The following is a 20,895-nucleotide window of genomic DNA, read 5'->3' as shown; positions in this document are numbered from 1 at the left end:
ATATATATATATATATATATATATATATATATATTCACAGTATATGTATGATATATATATATATATATATACATATACACACACATATTTTATAGAAGTAATAAATGGAAATGTTAGAAAAAAATGTTTTTTATGAGGCTGTCCGAAGAGTAATACATTTGAGTGTTATGTTAAAATTTCGAAAATATTATAGGGGAAGATATTCATAAAAAACAACATTTTAGAAATAGAACTATATATAAAAAATATATTTTATTTTAAAATTAATATTATACATAATAAACAATTAATTATACATGCAATTGTAATTTGTGTGTAATTATACATTACCACCTTCGAAAAAAATAATACTTCAAGTTTCCTATTGTTTTTCTTTTTCTAATCGTTCTTTTTTCAATTTTTCAATCATCGCTAGAGTTTCCTTTTGTTGATTTTCAGCACGTTTCTTCTTGAATGTCAATTTATTTTCAAACTTTCTTTTCCTAGTCAGCATTTTCAGTTGATTTTGTATGGCCGCTCGTACTTTGAACTTGAAAAAAAAATTCATTCGGTAAATCGATTAATTATTTCAGAGTATTAATTACAGGTCTAAATGTTTAGATGCTTTTAAACTAAATTCACACTTTTTACAGGGGTTAAATGTGACGACAGTCGTTTGTATTACAACAGTAATTTTATAGTGTTTTGTAAATACGGTTTATTTTTTTAATTAATGTTTATTCATTTAATTATACTCTGTGAAGAATCAATCGATGATGATTGTTTAACTATTGAAATGACCGGTTACGTTCAAATCTTCACATTCACTTATAAAATATACTATCATTTCTTAAACAAACTTTCTCAAAACAAGTTTACCTAGTTTACAATTAAGAGATTAATAATAATAAAATTATATATAAGTTAGTCGTCAGAAAAAAAATTAATCGCTTATAAATTTAACCTCAGCCAATAAAAACATTTAATTATTCTTTTTTTTCCCATAAAACAAAACTGGTCTCGCAAATAATATCTGAATAATAGCAAAGAATGTTGAAAAACACACTCGTTTAATAGTTAATTTAATAAAATTTATAAACAAAAATAGTCGATGCGATTTTTTTTAACATAAAACTGAAAAATATCATGTGTCAAAATCCTCTCTACCAAAAAAGTCAAATACATGCAGCGAATAAAATATCCCAGAAAGGGGTTTTATCATTATTGATAATAATCTAATGCACAATCTAATTTATTTAATTTTAATTCAATTTAAAATTTCATTTAATCTGTAAAACATACATAAGGTAGTAAAAATTGCAGTATTAAAACACAACATAGTAAACCGCTAACATTTAAAGCAAAAAGACAATAAGAACATGTTACTAAATCAATCACAATGTAATTATTTATTGTGATTATAACCCAGAAAAATTGCAGTAATTATGCATAACATTACTGTAATCTCACTTAACATTCCTAATAAAAAATCCTTAACCTTTCTAAAAGAATTGTAATAAAACAGTGTTCAAAATGATACTTTGTTTTAATCTTTAAAGAGATGCTCAACATGTAAACCATTTCCTTCAGGAATGCCTTAACATGTTTGAAAATTCATCCTGAAGCACCAAACAAAATTTCATTTACAAATTCAATTGTGTTATTTTTCAGTTTATTAAGTGTACCAGATACCTTTATTGCTCCCCAAAAATAAAAATCCATAGATAAAAGCAACTTGGTGGCCAAGTGTGCTTTTTAATAAGGCTATCTCCAAAAACTTTACATAGCAAATTTAGTGTAACGCTGACGGTGTACAACGTACTTGGAAAATATGTTCCAGCAATTTCTTTCTAATTTAGTTGGCCGAAGGTGGAATAAATGATTTCATTACAATAATGTTTTAAGTTTAGTGTTACAAGAAAATTGAATAAACTGGAGTTAATAAAATTAAATTAAACAGCCTTTTTGTTATTTAATGGTCGTTCCAAGATTTCATGAGGATTATTCACAGACCATACCTTATTGTTGACACGGTCGGATAAATGAAACAGAAATTGAGCGTTTGGGTTGGTGGACTTCCGGGCAGCCCAGTAGCTGAAGGATCACAGGTCGTTCGGGGTCTACCTTCACAGGATTGGCAGGAAGCAGACCGAGTGCTGTTGATAGTGCGGTAATATCGAAACGGGGTGGCACACCTTTTTTGAGTGCCCCCAGGTGGCAAGAGGAAAGGCCTTGAGGCGGCTTGGATTTGCCAGAGAGTTATGCGGCTGATGCTCTCGTCCGGTGGGGGATGGAGCACTTCCATTACTTGGTTTAGAAATGTGCTTCAACAGAAGGAGTTAGAAAACAAAGAGGAGGATAGCAGGGATGTCGGGTGAGGACAGTGTCGGACACTAGTTTTCAAGAGCACCTCGGCATCATCATAATCAGTGGCCCCTATGGGATGCGTCCTTTGCTGTCTGAGGCCGGTATCGCTGAGCAGGCTCATGTAGAGGCGCTGACAAAAAAAATAATAAACAAAGAGGGCACTGTACATAAGGTAAATAAATGTCTTGTACAAGAGAGGTCTGCGTATTTTATAAGAGATGTATATAAGAGGTGTTTAGGGTAGGTAGTTGTAAATGAGATGTTTTTTTTTTTATTTGAATGTGAGGTGTGCCAGTGAATGCACATGGTGCTGAGGTACTGTTTTAATGCCAATTCCAACACTACATCATGAGGGAGTGGTTTTTTAGTGGGTACCACCGCAATAGGCGGTGAACCCCACACACCCAGTATGTACAGCCTGCTGGGCATTTGGTTTATGCAAATTTTCCTACTTCTGTTGAAAAAAAAATATATATAGTTCTTGGTTGGTATTTGAAGACATCAGCTTTAAGGTAGTTCCAAAGGAAAAAGTAATGTGGAGCGAGATATGGTGTTCGTGGAATCCATCCAGTATCTCCACATAACAGGATTAAGTACCCTGGTATCATTTTTGTATCACTTTTTCAGTATCATTTTTTTTAAAACATCCATTGATTTTCTCGTAGTATGAGCTAGCACCATCCTGTTGAAACATACATGCATTTGGATTTTCAAGTTCTCAGATGGTCCCAGAAAGATTGGGAGCATAAAACAACATCGATTGGCAGTTATTACAAACGCTACATCTATGTCCTATAACAGCACACCAAACAGTAACATGTTGAATGTGGAGGGACCTTTCATGAAGGTGATGAGAATTTCTTTTGTGCAAAATCAAAAATTCTGCTCATTAATGTAGCTAGACAAATTAAAATTAGCTTTGTCACTTATCAAATGGCATTTTCTGAAAAAAATTGAAGAATACCTTCATATGTGTGGGTTTTTCCAGATGCATTTGCTAAGTTCTTGTACGATCATCATTTTGTATGTTAGAAACTTCAGGTCACATATAAAATACTACAGAACAATCTGACAAATACAAAGCAGAAGCATGTTTACAGGCTGAATGTCTGGGAGACTGCAAAACTAATTCTCTCACAACTTTGACATTTTCTCACAAATTTGACAATCAAGAGATTGGCCCTACCAGATGGTTTTCTTTTTATGGCTTAACCAGTGCCTCTGAAATTAACCCACAAAAATATTGTTCTATGTCAGGAATTGGAGGATTTTGACCAAGTGTGAAGCATGTACATAAAGTTATTTGTGTTGTGATAATAGAATCGTTTTACTTTATAAATGTTTTAACAACCAATTTATGATGCTCACTCTTCAAATTCATAATGGCAACTAAAACACCAAGGCACACACTACTTATAATGAACACTAAGAACCTTTTAATACAATGATGCCCATGTAATGGCAAAGCAAAATGTGGGAGGTTATTTTGCTGCTCCTGGTAATACCTTTCGCCATTACTGTAAATTATACTGCAGTTGACTTATAGATTATATGTTTGTTTCGAAACATGGTACCATCATGGATAAAAAAATTAAAACATATCCTACTTTAACTGCTGAAACAATTGAAATTACAAAAATGATTAAAAATGGCTTTTTATAGTTTTTTAACTATTTTTTTTTAATGTTACAGTTTTCAGTAAGAAATTATTTATGATTTAAAATTAAACATGATACTTTAAAAATGTGAAAAAAAAAACTATTATTGTTTCAAAACCCTCACTAGTTTTTTGTGCTATTTTTAAAATAATTAAAAATTTTAATGCAAAGTTTCTCCAACAATCTGGATTTTTGTGTCTGAAATTTCTTGAGTTACATAAACAGTGCTTGAGATGAACCCAAGTATGTGTACATATGTGTAAAATTGAAAACCCTTCTTTCTTTTTGAACACAGCTTAACATAGAAACTTTTTTTGAGATTAGAAAATCTAATTTTCAGTAATTTTAAAAACCTACCAAGAAAGATTTCTAACAGTGAATGAGCATACATAAATGTAAAAACACAACATAAAAAATATATATCATTTAATTAAAGAATAAATTTAAGAATATTATACTAGCAACAAAAATATAAATTTCCATTTATAAATTAAGACAATAAAAAAAAAAAAAACAGAAACAATGTACATACCATTATGAAAAATAGAAAAATAAAAAATATGTATAAATATATAAAATATAGGTTATATATTATTTAATAAAAAACAGATTATGAATTACACATTGTAAAATTAGTACAGCACAAAAATAAACAATTATGAAAAAAATATTGCATTTATTTTATACAACCTTTGGTTTCAACATTTTCAATAATATTTTAATAAAACAATTCATGAGGTAGGTATACATTATAAAACTAACTTTACACAGTAACTATACTACATTATTTTTTAGATAAGAGGGCTAACATTAAAATATCAAGGGGGACATACAAAAATACTTTCTAACCGTGCTCTAACAAATTTTCTCATAAACAGTTCATCTAAAAAAGTTAATAATTTCTTTTTAACAATACCACAAAGTACTAGGGATAATTTTTACAATCTTTAATTTTACACATGAAAAAATTCTACGTTTAAAGCTATTATAATACAATAAAAACCTTTATAACAAAAGGGTCTCATTAGCAATGAAAGTTACTCCATTAAGCAGAATATTCTATAACTGGATGTATATATAACAGGCCTTCACTTTACCAGGTACTGGGTGATAAAAGCGTTCTTATTCAAGTAAATTATTACTGTGAATTATATATCAGCACGATCATTAATGTAAATTTGTGCAATTCACAGTATAATGATTGTATAATTAGGTTATTGCTTATAAATTGTATTTTAAAAGTATTTACAATTTGCTCTCTTGGTAAATACTTTGTGCAGTAAAATAAATAATTTAACTGATGCTCAAATTCATAAAATAATCCCTAAAAGTCTGTATTTGGCAGTCTCAAGAAATTTCCTATTATTTCAAACCACGGAATAAATTTTTAATTATCTATTTCATAAAACTAATTTATTTCTTTTCTCTATATTCCCACATAGTTACATGCACCAAAAAAGATATAGTAGAGAAAAACAGATGGGGGGAAGGGGTTAACTTAAATCCAGTGAGGTGGAATGACCTAATAAGCAAAAGTGAAAAAGAGGAGATTGAGAAGATTCTTCCTGTCAAAGAATAAGGAAGATTAGGAAGGAGGCTTATTTGATGGCACAGAATGATGCTAAACTAGAAAAATCAAAAATGTTTTAAAAAGGTGGAACAAAATTTTTACACTAAACACACACAAGTTTGGGACTCAACCTGTGAAAAAAGAAAGTGCAAAAATTGTTGGGCTATACATATTGATTGTGTGTAAATTGTACTGAGGATAATAGAAAAAATAATAATAAGGGGAAAATAAATTAGAAGACAGGCACCATTTACACTGTTAAAACAGTCAAGATCGTATGTACACAGTTAGTGTTCAACAGAGACAGCAAAGTAAAAAAAGCAGATAAACGACACTTCTTGAACTCAACAACTACATTTTACAGTTCCTAAACAGTTTTTTTTTATATTTGTATACAAGCAAAAATGTAATAAAAGATTGTATAAGTTGTTTGTGAAAGAGATAAGGATGAATAATATGTTCAGAATGGATAAGTATATAAAAGAGGGAGATAAATTCTAAGTCTTTTTGTAATTTTTATGAATTGTATCAAGTGATGAAAAAGGGAAAAAATTAAAGTTGAATGTTACACTTTTAAGCTGGTGTTTATTCAATCTTTAGTATATATTGATGAAACTGTGTTAGTTAATGAGATGCCATATAACGTGAACCAGGCTATTTAAGTGAAAAAGAGTAGATTAATGAAGGAAGGAAAAGAGAAGGATGATCTTGTAATATGATGGTAAGGGGGTAATGGTAATATAGGAACACATGTATACCTTTGACATTTGAATACCTGAGTGACATTTCTAAAAGTGGCAGGATAAAGAAAGAAATAATTATTACTGTTTATGTAGTGTATAGATAAAAAGGAAGTAAGCAAGAAAACTAATTATGAGTATTCACTGCCGTGTACATACCATTACTGCTTTACAGTTCTATGAGTATACGTTTAACCTGCTACGGTACATGTACAGGATGCTGAGACCTGTAGAGCCAGTAATGTTTGGAATGGTATGATGGTAGAGGAGCCGCTTGTGAACTGCCTGAAAAATTTATCTATTAGGGGGCTGCCACAATAAGCCTAATGATCAATGTCCTACTGGGTAAAGGAGGTAAAGGTGGGCCTCTCAGACTCTTCAAGGGCATAAAAAGTGATGAAATTCCTCTGGATGAAAACAAAGCAGACAGATATTTTTATAAAAATAATTTTCCTAGATGTAGCTACTCTAATAGTAATCAAAAGTTGAATACAGTTATATTTTCATTTTCTTGTACTTTACTGATAAGAAGAAGCTCACAGAAGAAGACTTCCAGTACTGTTTCAAACAATGGAAAATTCACACGGAGCATTGTAGGGATAGAGGAGGGGTGTATATTGATGGAGATAATAACTAAATATGTATAAATTTAAAATAAAATATTTTTCAGCATTAGTCTTGTTATTTAACAGCCACACTTTTTTTTTGAGCCGATGAAATTTAATCGCAGTTATTTGATTATGTTTTGGTAAACGATTGTGTATATAAACAAAGAAATTATCATCCAGACTAAAACAAGATGAAAGTTCCAGAAAGAGTTATGAAGAACTTACATTCTTCATCGAAATGCTTATTGAAAGTCAATAATGAGATACTACATATAACAAAATTAAGGAGCTTAGTCATTAGAATATAAGAGTAAAATTTTAATCAAAAGTCATCAGTTAAATTTTGTCACATTTATATACAGATGAATCACGAAGTTCTCCTTGGATTTTCATAACTTATTCTGCTCGTGAATATAATGGAAAAAGCTAATATAAACATGCATCCTAAAATGCTTTGTTGTGAGTTGCGGGTAGTGAATGATTTCGCACAGCTACCAGTAAAATGACCTGTTATAAAAATTTTAATTAAGGGACACAATTAGTGATTTACAGTTTTTGACTGGGAAAATCAAATAAAATAGGTCTGTGGTAGTTTTTGAGAAATCTCTGATGAAAACCAACAAATTGGGGTAAAAAACCTTGCTTTTTATGTTTGATGTAAAATAAATAAATTTGTTAAATGGATAATAAACACATCACAATTTTAAACAAAAGTTGTAGAAAATTTAATTCTGAATAAAATCATGTAAGAAAGTTGAATAAAACAAACGTTAGAAAAATTTGAATTTTATTTATAAACAGTAGCTAACTACATTTGTCAGAGAAGTACTTATTCAATGCGATCGAAAACCAAATTATTTTTTGGTGATGTGAAAAAATACAATAAATTATTTAAAAGACAGCAATAAAATAACAACAGCTGATCAACAATGCGCAATACTGTATTTGAATCATTCTGTAAGGTGCAATAAATATAACGAGTACTGTGAACTGTGCTGTTGTTAGCGAAGGTTTTCTGTGAATTTTTGTTTGAATGTGATCGGTTTACCACTGAAGTAATGCTGTACTTATTTGCAGCAGAGGAATATGCTGATATAATATTCATTTTGGGTGTGTGTAATGGTAATATTACATCTGCTGCAATAGAATATGAAATATGTTTCCCCAAATGCCAGGATTCCAGATCTCAAAACAATTAGCACTACTTTTTGCAATCTTCGGAAAACAGGTTCACTACCTAGTATTTGTACCAGCTACAAACGATCTGTCCATCACAACTCTGTTACTGATGAAATTATCAATGCACAGTTCAGTGCAGTCCAGGTGTCAGTACATGATGTCTTTCTAAGCGGATCGGAATTACACATTCGATGATTTGAAGGACACTTGAACAAAATAAGTTTATTCAAGGTGGAAGGCAATTTTCAACATCGATTTAGAGTCAATGTATGGGTGCGGCTTTCTTCACAATCAGCTGTTTGCACTGTTCATATTACCCGGCCGCTTAAATGCTCCAGGTCTACTTGCACTTTCTTTAAGAAGAATTGCCGTAGCTACTTAAAGTTGTTTCTCTAGCGTTAAGAGCAAAGTATACATCCAGCATGATGGCGTGCCTCCCCACTTCTCTTGTGCCGTTTCTACTAACTTAAATCATCAACTCCCTGGGAAATGAATCGGTCATGGAAGTCCACATTCCTGGCCACCAAGATCGCCTTATCCAATACCTATAGATTTTTGCGTCTGGGGATGGATAAAAAAAAAATATTGAATACAAAACAAAAATACATTCTCGTGAGGAATTAATTGTCTGTATTATGGATGCAGCTGAGTAACTTAAGGACAGACCTGAAAAACTGAAAAGAGCAACAAAAGCAATACAGAAGCATGCCACGGAATTTGCTGAATATGATGGGATCATTTTTGAACATTTTTTATACACTAATATGTGTATAACCATTTTGTTTAGATTAAATTTTCTATAAGTCTTTTTAAAGTTTTATGTAGCAAAGTTTACTGTATGTCAAACTTAAAAAGCAGGGGTTTTTTACTCCAATTTATTAGTTTTCATCCAGATTTCTGAAAAACTATAGCAGATACAGTTCTGGGACCTATTTTATTCGATTTTTCAGGTGAAAAACCTTAAAAAATCACTAATTTTGTCCCTTAATTAATGTCCCTTAATAAAATTTCAGTGTGACCGCATTTCACCGGGATAGCTGCAATCCGAGCGATATCTTTCACTAGCTTTAACTCGCAAATGATGAAATTTAGAACATATGAATTTTTTCCATTATTTTCACAAGTAGAATATGTTAATAAAGACCCAGGAGAAGTTCATGTTCCACTCTGATAACATGCAGATAACAAAATATTTGACATTATCTTAAGTAGTGAAAAAATGTTTAACAAAATCCACAATTCTACAGTTGGTTTAACAAAACGCAAAAACATAATTCCACTAAGATATCATATTCAAAAATTACTCGTAAGTTAACAGTCTATTATATGTTTTTCGGGTCATGGATTGTTTATCTAACCTTATCTCATTTTTTTCAGATTATCAATTTTTTTTTAAATTTGAACAGAAGTACACATAAAAATTACTTATATACAATGAACTACAGCATCAGTTAAATAATCACTATTTCTTAATGTATAATAATTAACAGTTTAAAGCTAATATGACAAACAAAAACACAGTTATAAATTTACACGCTTACAGATAATTAAAAATAAATCCATGCTTACATCATAAAATAAATAATAAAAATATTATGTGGCGCAATAAATAAATCTTAAACATAACAATATAAGTATAATAATGTAAAATTTATATATCTATATAAAATAAGAATTAATATAAGTACTACAAAATGCTAATGTTATAACAAATAATTTTAATTCTGCAACAAAGCTGCGTAGTAGTAAATGTAAAAATTAAATTTTTATCTAATCAGAGAATAGCAATTAATTTATTCTACGATAAAATTCATAAAATATTGTTGGACCAATCTTACAACAAAAATGGCAAAATTTTATATGACATAATGAGAATATCTAAGTTTAAAAATTTAAGTATGACCCCAAATAATACTTCCTATACTGCACAAATCTTTACCTTGCTTGTAATTGTAACAACAAAATATTTTCTATGAAATGGAAAGTCAATTTAAATTTCCTTAAACTATCACCCAATTCTCCTCCAACCATAAAACTGAGTAGTTATCAGAAGTTCTTCCCACTTACCTAGTGGCATTAAGATTAGTTAAGTTGACAACAGAGGCATATGAAGAAGGATATATAGTCTGTAGAAGAGACAAAGATTGCAATATAAAAATGTTTGATAAGATGTAGGATGTAAATATGCCAAAATTAAAAAATTAGAACATAAAAAAAGAAAATGAGTATACTATTACAATGATAAAATTACCAACGTTGAAAATAAAATACCAATAAGAAAAGTAACAAAAAAAAAAGAAAGAAAAAGGCTTTAAGATAACTGACAATATAGATTGTAATTTTCACTTAATCTAACACGTTATGCTAGATGTTTTAAATTATTAATTAATTTTATTACTTAAACATGTGCGCACGCTCACACACATTTATTTGTGACTTCTTAAGAGTTAGATGGATAAGAGGTTCATTTGATTAAAAATATTACGGATCAAGCTTAATCATTATCTGATTAATACATTGATGCATTCAATTAAAAATATCCAGTTAACCTAACTGGTGTAACTTTGTATACTTGTTCCGAAAATACATGCTTTTTTGGCTTTTAATATATCCTTTTTTTTATTTCTCTCCCAAACTAAATAAAATTTTTTGAAATATATTCTAAAATATAATGCTTATCTCTAATATGAAATTTGAATAATAACTGGTGTCTTAGAATGAATAATTGATTTTCTTTCCTTATTCTACAAATAAAATAAAAGATTGGCCCATAATAAAATTCCTAAGATATTTATTTATTTTATCCGGCAATAAAGTGATTCATTTAATAAAATCTGTGTACATTAAATACTTAACACATAATACACAATTATAATATTTTTCATATCTTATTACAAAATAAATAAAAGAATGAACACTATACAATTATATAATAATTAACATTATTTTAATACAATGTATAATAGCATAAGTGATAACAAATTTTATAGTAAATATAAGTAGTATTTTACTTATTGCTTGTTCTTTTCATTAAAAATACAGTTAAATAACTGAAGTATGAGGAAATCTCTTGAATTACATACATTCAATTTTAAAAATATAACGTTAAAAGTTTTCTATTGTAAATTAAACCATACATTTTTTTAAATAAAAATAATAAAAGTAAAATAACAAAAAAAAGTAAAAACAATGCAGGACACCGAAACTTGTTAATGAAGTTAGTTTCACACCACCTGATTTATCAGAGTTGAAGAATATTTTGTTTTCTAATACGGAATATAAGAGAAAGTGAATGACAAATATATTTGAATATATTTTGACTATTAGAAAGCAATTTTATATCAAAGTATAAATAACATAAAACTGTAAGCAGCATTAAAGTAATGTTAAGATTAGATTACTCCACAAAATAGTATTTTACGTTTTACAACTGGACAGTGTAATATGTTCAAAAAACAATAATATTATCCAACTTTTTTATTGGTACAGAAATAATGTTTTTTCATTATTATACGTTTAAGACTGTCTAATTACTTTCTCATAGACTATACTAAGACTTTTACAATCAGATGCAATCTTTGAGATTGATATATATTACATGAGCAGCTTATACCAGGTGATCATTTAAAAAGTTACCACATTTATTATTCAATAACTATCAGTCCCATCGTATTTTTGTTTGCAGGCATGTACACCATTCTCAGTGGGGAACCTTTTTAAAATTATTTTCAAAGGGATGGAACCAACCCTCTCTGCTACACTTAACCTTATTATTTAATCAATCAGTTTATCTGGTAATACATTTTTCAACATGTTACCAGCAAAGAAGTAGGTACCTTATTTGGTTTTTCATATGTTTAACTGATGTTATAATGCTGTGTTTAATGGTACTTTTTTCAATGTTGGAGAAACGTAAAATCCATATTTTTAACAGTAACACTGTATCCCAACATAACCTAAAAAAAAACATACTTTTAATCAATACCAGTGAACCAATTTTTATTTTATTTGTACCAAATTACTTTTAATTTAAAGGTCTCTCCAATGATGTGTCACAAGCTATACTGTCTCATTTTAAAAAAAAATAAGTTTTCAACCCTTGAAAATTTATAACACATTTAAGGATGAAAGTTTTTTGCAAACTTAAAAAATAATTTTCAGTTTTAATCCACAGATTATGATTATTTCAAATGATTTAAGAAGAAATATCACATAATTTTATAGTTATTTGTTGGACTGAAATTTAAAAAGGTACTATCCCAAATGGTTTTTCGCACCTACCGAGCAAAGGGATGGGCAGATTTTAATTTTATTTTCACCAAAATTCATTTTTTTTTTTTTGAGTTGTCAATTAATGAAATTAAATGTTATCATTGCTATTTAAGATTTTTGAGTTGTAGTAGGTGTAGCAGAGAGGATGGGTTTCATCCCTTTGAAAATAATTTTAAAAAGGTTCCCCCTGAGAATGGTGTACATGCCTGCAAATAAAAATATGATGGGACTGATAGCTATTGAATAAGATATGTGGTAACTTTTCAAGTGATCACCCGGTATACTCGCACGAGTGATAAATAATGTTTGTGTTCATCTATAATTCTTTTATCTGGATTTATAATTTCACTTATAATTTTTTTTTTATAGCATCCTCCCTAGCAGTAATTTTAACTCTCCCTATTCAATAATCATTTGTACAGGATCTGTACTATGGTATTAATAGTCCTCAACTTTGGTTGTTAGAATAATCTTAATTAAGATGTTACCTTGGTTATAATATATATTGCCATTGACAATAGTAAGATCTTGTTGGTAAGAATAGTTAAAAGTAAATATCCTACTCTATCAATTATATTTTATATATTTTTTCTAAACTTTTACAGTCTTTAAAAAACCATCAAACATTACAAATGATTTTCGGTCAAAAACAAGTTCTGATCCCGACTTGGTATTTTCATACGCTATACGAAACAATTTAGATAAAAAAAATACAAAAAATATCATGGAGATGAAAAATGTAGTTTGGCTTTATGGATAAGATACAGGCTTAACCTTAAACTTGAATTTCTAACTCAACCCTATACACTAACTGGTCTAATGCAAAGATGTTTCATGTATTTAACTCATGATGTCAGTCAATAAGTTAAAAATACACTGGCTGGGCAAGTTGTTGCTAACATAAGTTATATTTATCTTGAATGGTTCTACATTTGCACTTTAGTGGATTCAATCATATCTATGTACCAAATTCACATATACAACGAAATATAATTAAAAAAAAGAAAGAAAAAATAAGTTAATTCAAAATAATTTAAATAAAGTTAATAAATATATCAAAATTTATTAACTAGTAGACTTAATAAAATTTCACGATATTAAGGCATGCAAAATTTTTTTAATACTTTCTTTACATCTTTTGTGATACATTTTTAACAAGGTTTAAATTTGAAGCAACGTTTAAAGAACGTTATACAGCTGAAAATCAACACAAACTAAAACAAAAAAAAATTTGTTATATGCTGTACAAATTTTTTTATAGATCTTATGCACCTTCATGTAAGTCAAAGATTACCATAATTTTAAAACAGTATCATGAGAATAATTTAAGCTGTATCTTTTAAAACATTTTGATTTCATATTAAATAAACTAATTATATAACCAAAAACAAGTTATCGGTAACTATATTTCTTCATTAATGTCACTTGAACAACCAAATAACAGAAACTTAAGATATTAATCTTCTAAATAGATCTAGACTGAAGAACAAGAATAAGTTTTAATATCTAGGAAAATTATAAAATAAAACTTTCACTAGCTAATGCCAATTATTGTATCAAATTTTATATATACATAAATAATATTCAAAATTATATTACTATTGCATTTTAAAATTAATAAAAAATATTATAACTATAAATGATTAATAAATAACATTACCTGAAAACTGATTAATTTACTTAATAAATATGAACATAATTTTATAATCTAACTTTATGCTTGTCAGTTTTGCAATTAAAAACTAAAGATGAACTAGAAGAGTGGTATCCAGAAGTACCACGAGAAAAAGTACTATATTGGTAATCCAAAGATTTCAAAGCAAGAACATCCAAATTAGGTACACAAATTTTTGAATGATTCATAATAATATTACCCCATAGCGAAGGAATGTTGTCATCTGAGTAAAAATATGAACCCCAAAAATCTGATTTTAATATATTTTTAGATGGATGTTGCAATAATTCTGCCCCAAGCTCCTCACAAACAGCTATGGTATCACAACAAGTGTATTCTGATGGTGTGAATACATCCTGAATATGATTATCACCGATATAAACACACTTAGGTTTACTTTTACCAGTAGCCTTTGATAACAAGAGATATAATCCCTGCCAATTACCCTGACTATAAATTTCACCGAGTTGTATCTCATCATTAGTAACTGAATCAATTTCAGTAAAACCATCGAGTTTTACAAATGGTCTACCACCTAAAAAGAAACCAGGTTTCCTTGAAAAACAGACGACAAAATCAAAATAATCACGCCAATTATCACCAATGCAATAAGATGCAGTATGGGAAGCAAAATCAATATTAGAGCCAGTGATTAAAAATACAACTTTGTGCTTTTTTAATTCTTTTAACCAATTTATAACAGCAGGCCTACATTTATTGTAATACAAATCTGGATTTTTCTTTACAGAAGGAAAATATCCACCTGCATTTTGCATAAAGTTATACCTATTATACATATCAACTAAACCCTTCAAAACATCTTTCCATATATTATAAAAATCAACATCATCACCCAACTTATCCTGCACACTATCAATACACCGAGATAATGCTAAAGCAGCCGGCATATCAAAATAATCAGAAAAAGTCCTCATTTTTCTTGATAAAGGCCCATTCCATGTCACAATTGGATTGCGTGCAAACTCTGTCGTCACAAACCACTTTCTATCACTTCCATAAATTTTTTTAATATCATCATCATTTAATATTTTAGAACCATGACTAGCTCTAAAAATAAATCCATCACCGGTTAATCTTAATAAATTGCCTCTATGAGTATCTACAATAAGACCTCTTTGAATAAAATCAATATCATTAGATTGTAATGGTTTAAATAAATACTTTTCATCATAACCTCTTTCATTTACCAAGAACTTCGCCAATGTGTCATACTCAAGTCTTCCAGCAGAACTTATATTGTATTCGCAAATGGTGTTATCTAAATCAAAACCCACACAATCATAATCACTTAATCTGAAATACGAATCTCTTGAGTAAAATCGCTTGAAATACATTCTAGTCAGCTCCTCTCGATTCACTCCATTAATTTCCTTGCTGTAATTTAGGTTATGTGAATTTCTGTAGAAACTGAAATTACGTACGTTAAAACTATCACTTAAACCAAATCCCAAAACTTTGCGAATAACAATTAAATTTACATGATAACGTAACGTAATATCTTGAAAAATGGCACAGTTCTTGAATTGAAAATTAATTTTTTTTAACGAGAAATTCATTGAAATTAGTAAATTACTTCGGTTAAAACAAAACAATCAATAAATATTTAATTTACGTGAACGTACACATACATATCAATAACAACTAAGTAACCCTATAACCTACTTGAGCAGCTAAATAAAAATAAATATACCGCATGAACTCGCAATGTACCAGCTGATAACTTTCATAACAAACAGGGAACAGGCTAGGAAACATGATAATCTAAAACAGCAAAACCTCTCGAGTTTCACAGAAAAATAACAATTTTCATACAATACTACTATTTACAAGGCATATATACGTTAAGCAATTACATTCCAAAGTTCACTGTTTACGCACAATTTAAACGCGGTTATAATCTTATGTCATATCTGTTATTGGTCATTAGTTAAGTAAAAATTCGGTTCAATTGATATTTCCCTAAAATTTATTGGGAAATTAAATCTGTTGCCATAATATAATTACATGTTATTATTTTATTTAAAAATGATTTATTTTGGGGTGATCTTTTGTAAATATTAGTTCTTACCGTTAAAATAAGAAATTTCACACGCAAGTCCTGACAATTTAAAAAAAAATATATTCGTGGTCGTGTGCAAATGTGTAAGTTTTATGTATGTGTGTGTATATATATATATAATGAAATATATGTGCCTTAGATAAACAGAAATATGCATATTATATCCTCACAAAATTTCTAATCACTAGAGGGTTCAGGAGATATTTGACAGTCATATGAATAGTATTTTGATTCTACTAGTTACTGTTGTATGGTGAACCTCTTTGTAACCAGTAGTGATTATTCTTCTCCTTTACCCAGCCTCTCAACTTTCCAGCACTGTACTTAGGCCTATGCCCATTTTTCCATACATCTGTCTTTACTTACCATTTTTATTTAATGCCAATTTCTCTCTCTGATACTTCTCAGTTAGATAAATCATGTACTAATTATCCTTTTTACCCAGATTGTAATGCTCTCTTATTTCACTGAATTACTTCATAAACCGTGAAGGTGATTAGTCCAACGATATAGACCTGTGCTATTATGGTAGAAAACATCAATGATTGATGTTATTAGGATAAGAACTCATTCACAATTTGTAAAATTTAAATTAACTACATCAGATATTTTGTATCAAATTACTATCTGGAACCCTTGAAGTTACAGTCAACCCATTACAATCCAATCTAAGATTAACAGTAATAATGGAAAAATGCTGAGTGATGTATTTCCCACATTCCGAACTATTACAGATTACTAAAATTTCTGGCATTTTAATTTTTGTATCTGGAAGCAATTCACTTTTCTTTATTAGAGTTCATCACTCAATTAATTGGAAATATAGAGATTTTACTGTGAGTGATTGAATTCCTTCTAATCTTCCTTCTCTTGTAAGTTTTATTATTCAAAATTTGCCAGTGAAATAATATTTATAAAATACCTAATGGCCACTTTCAGCTTCCTGGAGGATTTTGAAGTAGGAAAATTAATACGAGTTGGTATTCAGTTCAATGGCAATTTTTATCTTTTGAGCAAAAATAGAATAAATGAAAATGATTAATGCCATTAAAAAGGAATGTTGCTGTAAAAATGTAGTGAAATTATGATGATACATAGCAACAAAAGCTTTGCTAAAGCAAAAATTACTAAATTTTATTACTAGATTCTTTTTATTTCTTGTTACATCAAAACGACAATGATGTCAACAGGCTCTTATTTATAAAATTTACCACTTCTTATTAAACAATTTTCTGACATCAATTCTGAGTAGTTCTTGGAAGGAATATTAAAACAGAATTGCTACAGCAGTTATCTGTTCTTTTATACTGATACATTTACATTTAAAAAAATTATATGTTATAAACAATTAATTAAAAAATACATAGTTTTCCTTTACCTGTCTTCCTGTAACAATCTGCATATTGTAACTTAATATAATACCATTGTAACTTATCTGAGTACATTAATTAAATCAAAACCTACAGGATTCCTATGATAGAAGACATGTCTCTTAATATGAATCCAAAACATTGACTGTTAGGTTCTAGCTCTTGGAGCCATAGGGATTCACATAAACAGCTATATAATATTAACAATGTCATTCGATTATTACATTTACATTGAGATTTAAAAAAAGATCACCTTGAGTAAACAGCTTGTGCAAGTTCATCAGAAATAGGCTAATAAAGTTTTATGAAAATTCTCTGTGAAATAATTATTTTGTCAATCACCAGTCAGAAAATAATGTGATTCCCAGGATTATATATTTAATAATACATCAGGCAAGGTGATCAAGAAGGATTTCTTTGATGTTAGAGTTACTGCAGTGGGTCAAACACCCACTGTTAACCTGGTAACCAAATAAAATTTTATTTTCACTTCATAAATAATTACTCATTTTCTATCGTCACTCAAGCACCACCAATAATTATAGTTTCATGATAATGATTAAGAACAGACTTCTTACAACAATTATTCCAATTAATGATATGTTATAATTCAAGCCTAGCTCAAGTTCAAATTTTTTATTATTCACAGCTTAAAAGCAAATGATTAAATGAAATTAACATAGCTGATTACAATAATCTGGAACTATCTAACCATGAATTTAAGATATTCAGCATAAACAATTTGACTGACAAGTTAAAGACATTGCCAACATTCTCTAATCTCATGACTGAAAGATTCATATTATGTCTGGGATGAAACGATTAATTTTCCACCCATACTGAATTGTTAGAAAAATCTTTTGGTAAAATTTTTTCATAACATCAATTATATTGTGCTAAATAGCACAATATAATTCTGATATCCCTTAGTAAGGGATATCAGTCAAATTTGCTAAGTAAAAAATTATAAGTAACAATTTAAACTAATGCAGAATTAAGTTGATTTAAAGCAGTGATGAAAGGTTAGATTAACATTTGCAAGGAACAATAAAAATTTATATTTATTTGACTAATATTATTCACTGGTAATTTAATATAACCTAAATATTTTAAATTCATTTCATTTGAAACTTGGCATACCAATAAGCAACCATACCACAAATAAATAAATTGCTGAAAATCAAATTGAAGAATATCTTTAAATAACCTACAAAACAAGAAAGTTATTTCTCTTTGTAAACAGCTTGTGTTATAAGACAAAATAATTTAATAAATAAATAAAAAATGACTTCAAAAAATATAGTACTAAAAATTATAAATAATTATATTTTTATTTATTAACTAAAGTAAAAGTATTTACAACAAATAACTATTTTTGAAGTCAGTGCTAGCTGTAATTATATATTATATAATTAAAATATAGGTGGGTCTAATATACACACTGCTCAAATGAGACAGCGATATTTAAAGGAAGGTTGCCAAGAAAGATGATCAATCATTTAAGGAAAAATAGAGAAAGAAATGCCATGAGTATTTCTGTAGAGACTTCTCAACAACAAGAATGTAGACAATTACTAATGAGAGCGTACAACAGTCGGTTCTTACAAAATGAAAGTCTAAAGAGTTATGCTCATCGTGTCAGTTTAATGCACAAGCATTTGTCAAATGAAATGCAAGAGCAATGTTCTCACCACCTTGATATATGAGGAAGGAGAATTACCGGAAGCTGTAGTCATAAAATTTGATGACGAGGCTATTGGTCTTAGAATGAAAGATGTTGATGGTTGCGTAGCCATTTCATCAGTTTGTACATTCCAAGTGACAAAGGGATACAGAGATGTTGAGCACATAATGCTACCTCTAATATTAAGCTGGACTGTACTGTTCACAAATTGCAGGGTACAACTCTTGACGGGCAGTGATACACCTCGGCTAGAAAAATTTTGCCAAGGGGCAGATTTATGTCGCTCTTAGTCAGTTAAACCTTTAGAGGAAATCACCTTGTCTGATTTGGATCTAAATAAGTTATTAAATAGACCACATGATGAGAAAGTTCTGATGGAAATGATGAGGTTGTGTAATGTATCCAATTTATGGATTTTATTATTGCGAGTACACATTTGGACAAGCTTTGCGAGTACCCGGTTAAAAAAAAACCGTTTATAATATCTGCATAATATTATTTATTGCAAAATTATAATATTTAACTTGCTTCATACTGGGTGACGGCTGTTAGAAGCTTGTTGTATGACTATTTATTTAATATTACAAAATTACAATTTATTATACTGCATAATATAAATATTTATATTATTATTTTGGAATTAGGGATAATATACTTTTTCAACATTTTATATAAATATTAAATGTAGTTTTAATATTTATATGGAGTTTACGGGAAAGTAGCCAAGAAAAAAATAAAAAAAAGGAATGGTGATTGTTTAAAGAAGAAAAATAGAGAAAGAAATGCCATGAATATTTCCACAAAGAGCAACATTGTATTGGGGCGAGCAGTCAATGAGTGGTTAGGGGTATTGAACTGATCATCCTTTTTTGTTATTTTTCCTAAAATTATGATCAGATTTGGTTAAAATTTATTTGGGACCACTGTGAAAGTGTACTCTTTCGATTAAAAAAAAAAAATACAGTGGAATTGAGAACTTCCTCCTTTTTTGAAGTAGGTTAAAAATTAAACATCAATGAACTTTGATTTTTGATTACATGATAGATCGATTTTATACTTTTTTGGGGTTAGAAATGTCACTTTAATATCAATACAACAAAAATATATGTTAATAGACCTGGACAACAGTTGGCATTTTGAGGCTATCATTGTAGAACTGATAAATTTGTAGCAAGCACAGAACATCACAGCTATTCAGCAGAATACTTTACGTATAACACCATTAACTGTTTTTAAATGACTAAAAGATGGTAGTACCCAAGCATTATGCAATAGCATTTGTAAAAAAACTATTCAGAGTTAATAGAATGCACTGTAAAAACGTGCACTATGGCAGCATTATTTTCTTATATTCAGAAAACCATTCATAGTAGCTCCTTTTTACCTTCTGACCACTGCTTATCATTCCATGTATAATTTGACAAAATTTCAAATTAGTAGTCCTTTATTTAACATCTCTTTCTCAATTTTTAAAATGGACAGACAAATATATAACTGCAGGATATCTTTAATGAATACCGAATAAAAGTATTCTCCATACAGCTTCTGCCAAGTTTACATAAGTTAAGATTTTGTCACTTTTATCCAAAACTTTAATTACACTTTATTTGACTTTGACTGTCATTAAATATATCTGCAAATACATTAATAAAGGCTCTAACCAAGCAAGTTTTAAAGTCTTGGATAAAAAGTAAAAAAAAATAAGAAAATATC

At 29.0% G+C, this 20,895-nt stretch overlaps 2 protein-coding genes across 2 annotated transcripts in view; both read right to left on the bottom strand.

Annotated features, from left to right (window-relative positions):
• Positions 1-218: 218 nt before the first annotated feature.
• The window catches only part of Lsm10 (U7 small nuclear RNA associated Lsm10), a 35,199-nt gene continuing 14,522 nt past the window's right edge, over positions 219-20,895 (bottom strand). Inside the window, exon 3 of the mRNA XM_075370250.1 lies at positions 219-529. Within this exon, the coding sequence (XP_075226365.1) occupies positions 362-529 (168 nt within the window). The 3' untranslated portion in view covers positions 219-361. The remainder of the gene's footprint in view (positions 530-20,895) is intronic.
• On the bottom strand, positions 13,923-15,724 carry Nt5a (5' nucleotidase A). The gene has a single exon (XM_075370251.1). It carries the CDS (start codon positions 15,401-15,403, stop codon positions 14,075-14,077), a length of 1,329 nt encoding a protein of 442 aa, XP_075226366.1. The 5' UTR covers positions 15,404-15,724; the 3' UTR covers positions 13,923-14,074.

This window comes from Lycorma delicatula, chromosome 7 (genome assembly GCF_047948215.1).
Source record: "Lycorma delicatula isolate Av1 chromosome 7, ASM4794821v1, whole genome shotgun sequence".
Classification (NCBI taxonomy): domain Eukaryota; kingdom Metazoa; phylum Arthropoda; class Insecta; order Hemiptera; family Fulgoridae; genus Lycorma; species Lycorma delicatula.
This window is presented reverse-complemented; position numbering and strand designations above follow the sequence as displayed.

Coding starts and splice junctions, on each gene's coding strand:
- Nt5a (XM_075370251.1), bottom strand. CDS start 15,403: ATGTATTTCAAGCGATTTTACTCAAGAGATTCGTATTTCAGATTAAGT.